The sequence below is a fragment of the Austrofundulus limnaeus genome, unplaced genomic scaffold (genome assembly GCF_001266775.1).
Source record: "Austrofundulus limnaeus strain Quisiro unplaced genomic scaffold, Austrofundulus_limnaeus-1.0 Scaffold343, whole genome shotgun sequence".
Lineage (NCBI taxonomy): Eukaryota > Metazoa > Chordata > Actinopteri > Cyprinodontiformes > Rivulidae > Austrofundulus > Austrofundulus limnaeus.
The window spans coordinates 18,597-20,412 of NW_013952745.1; the positions used below are offsets into that span (position 1 = coordinate 18,597).

At 37.6% G+C, this 1,816-nt stretch overlaps 1 protein-coding gene across 1 annotated transcript in view; it reads left to right on the top strand.

The window, feature by feature from the left end:
• srp19 (signal recognition particle 19) overlaps positions 1–892 on the top strand; it is a 6,134-nt gene extending 5,242 nt beyond the window's left edge. Inside the window, exons 3-5 of the mRNA XM_014022771.1 lie at positions 29–100; positions 177–285; positions 358–892. Of these exons, the coding sequence (XP_013878225.1) occupies positions 29–100; positions 177–285; positions 358–488 (312 nt within the window). The 3' untranslated portion in view covers positions 489–892. The remainder of the gene's footprint in view (positions 1–28; positions 101–176; positions 286–357) is intronic.
• The last annotated feature ends 924 nt before the right edge of the window (positions 893–1,816 follow it).

A 1,816-nucleotide genomic window follows, 5' to 3' on the forward strand; every position in this document is an offset into this window, starting at 1 on the left:
GTGTGTGTGTGTGTGTGTGTGTGTGTAGGCGGTGGAGAACCCGTCCTGCGCTGAGATCAGAGACGTTCTGACGGCTGCAGGGATGAACGTGTACGTGGAGGTAAAAGCTGCAGCTGGATCTTCAGGTATCGGGTCAGAACCAGCACACCTTCATGTTGCTCCGTGTTTGATCCCAGAACAAGATGCACCCCAGAGAGTGGAACAGGGACGTCCAGTTCAGGGGCCGGGTCCGGGTCCAGCTGAAGCAGGCCGACGGCAGCCTCTGCCAGGACAAGTTCACCTCCCGTAAGTTAAGCTCCACCCGCCTGAGACGCGCCCGCAGCAGGAGCAGCTCTCAGCTAACCTGCTGTTTTCCAGGTAAAGCTGTGATGATCTACGTGGCCGAGATGATCCCCAAACTGAAGACTCGCACCCAGAAGAGCGGAGGAGGAGACACCAGCTCACAGCAGGGGGAGGGAGGCAAGAAGAGCAAGAAGAAGAAGAAATAAACTCTTTAAATGATTTGTTTTGTACTTGAATCCATCAGTGTTGCACTGAATCAGAGCAGGATTCTTTCTGTTTAAAATCCTTCATTTCTAAATAAACCCAGTTTTATTAAACAGGTTTTAGTTTCAGCTGAGATAAATCCAGAGCTTTTCATTCTGGAACCAGACGTAAAAATCAAAGTGTTGATGATTAAAGAAGGTGAAATGTTTTGATTTTTATCCTCAGTTTCTTTGTTTTTCCTCAACGTTTAGTTTGTTTCTGTTTCTACAGAAGAAGAAATAATGAAATGTTTGCTTTCTCACTTCTCAAACTTTATTTCAACTTTTAAAACAGCGTGACGAGAGATAAAAACATCTTTGTGTTTCATGGTGGGATGTTCTGATTTAAAATAAATCCACAGATGAAATCAATGATTCTTTATTCTGATGATGCAGATAAAACAGGAAAAGTTACAGAAATGTTTTAAATCCAAACAGAACGTAAAGTTTGGCTCAGTACAGAAACAGAAAGCTGACAGATTTAAAGCTTTTACAGTCAATCATGTTTAAAGGAAAACTTTGTTGAGTTATTCTGAAATGAGAAATTATTTTAGCTTTTTTTTAAGCTTCATGAAGATTAAACAGCTGAAGTTTTTGTCAAGTTTTAACTCAGAAACTTTGTATTTTTCTCTGCAGTAAAGAGAAGCTCCTTCAGTCTTCATGTTATAGAATCTTCAGCAGTTTGTGATAAAATCATCCATTTGTTTTACCAACAGAAAAATTCCAAAGTCAAATTTATCAAAATTATTCAAACAATCTAAACTCTTTAATTCAGATAAACCTCAAAGAACTCTTTTGTTTTAGGTCAATATTAATTTTACAGCTGCTGGTTCTAAAATAATTTTTTCAGTTTTCAGAAAAAGACATTTTGATTTTAAAGAAATTATTCCACACATTAACGCAATCTTTTAAAGAACAGTTTTAGTGAGTCTTTATTCTGATGATGCAGATGAAAACAGTGAAAGTTACAGATATGTTTAAATCCAGACAGAACCTAAAGTGTGGGTCGGTACCGAGGTCGGTTCAGAATAAAACAGAAACCTGACAGATTTGGAGTCTGAGGATGAATCATGTTCATCTGAAGGAACAGAAACTCTTTGTGTTGATATAACCTGAAATTTGAATTTAGTTTAACCTTATTTAAAGGCACAGTGTGTAGGATTTTATCAAGTCTTTTAGCTGAAATTGAGATAATCACTAATGACAATAATAAAAAACATGTCTAATCATTGCAGACAAAGACCTTGTTTTATTATTTTTACCTTATAAAAAGCTGTTTATATCTCCATGGT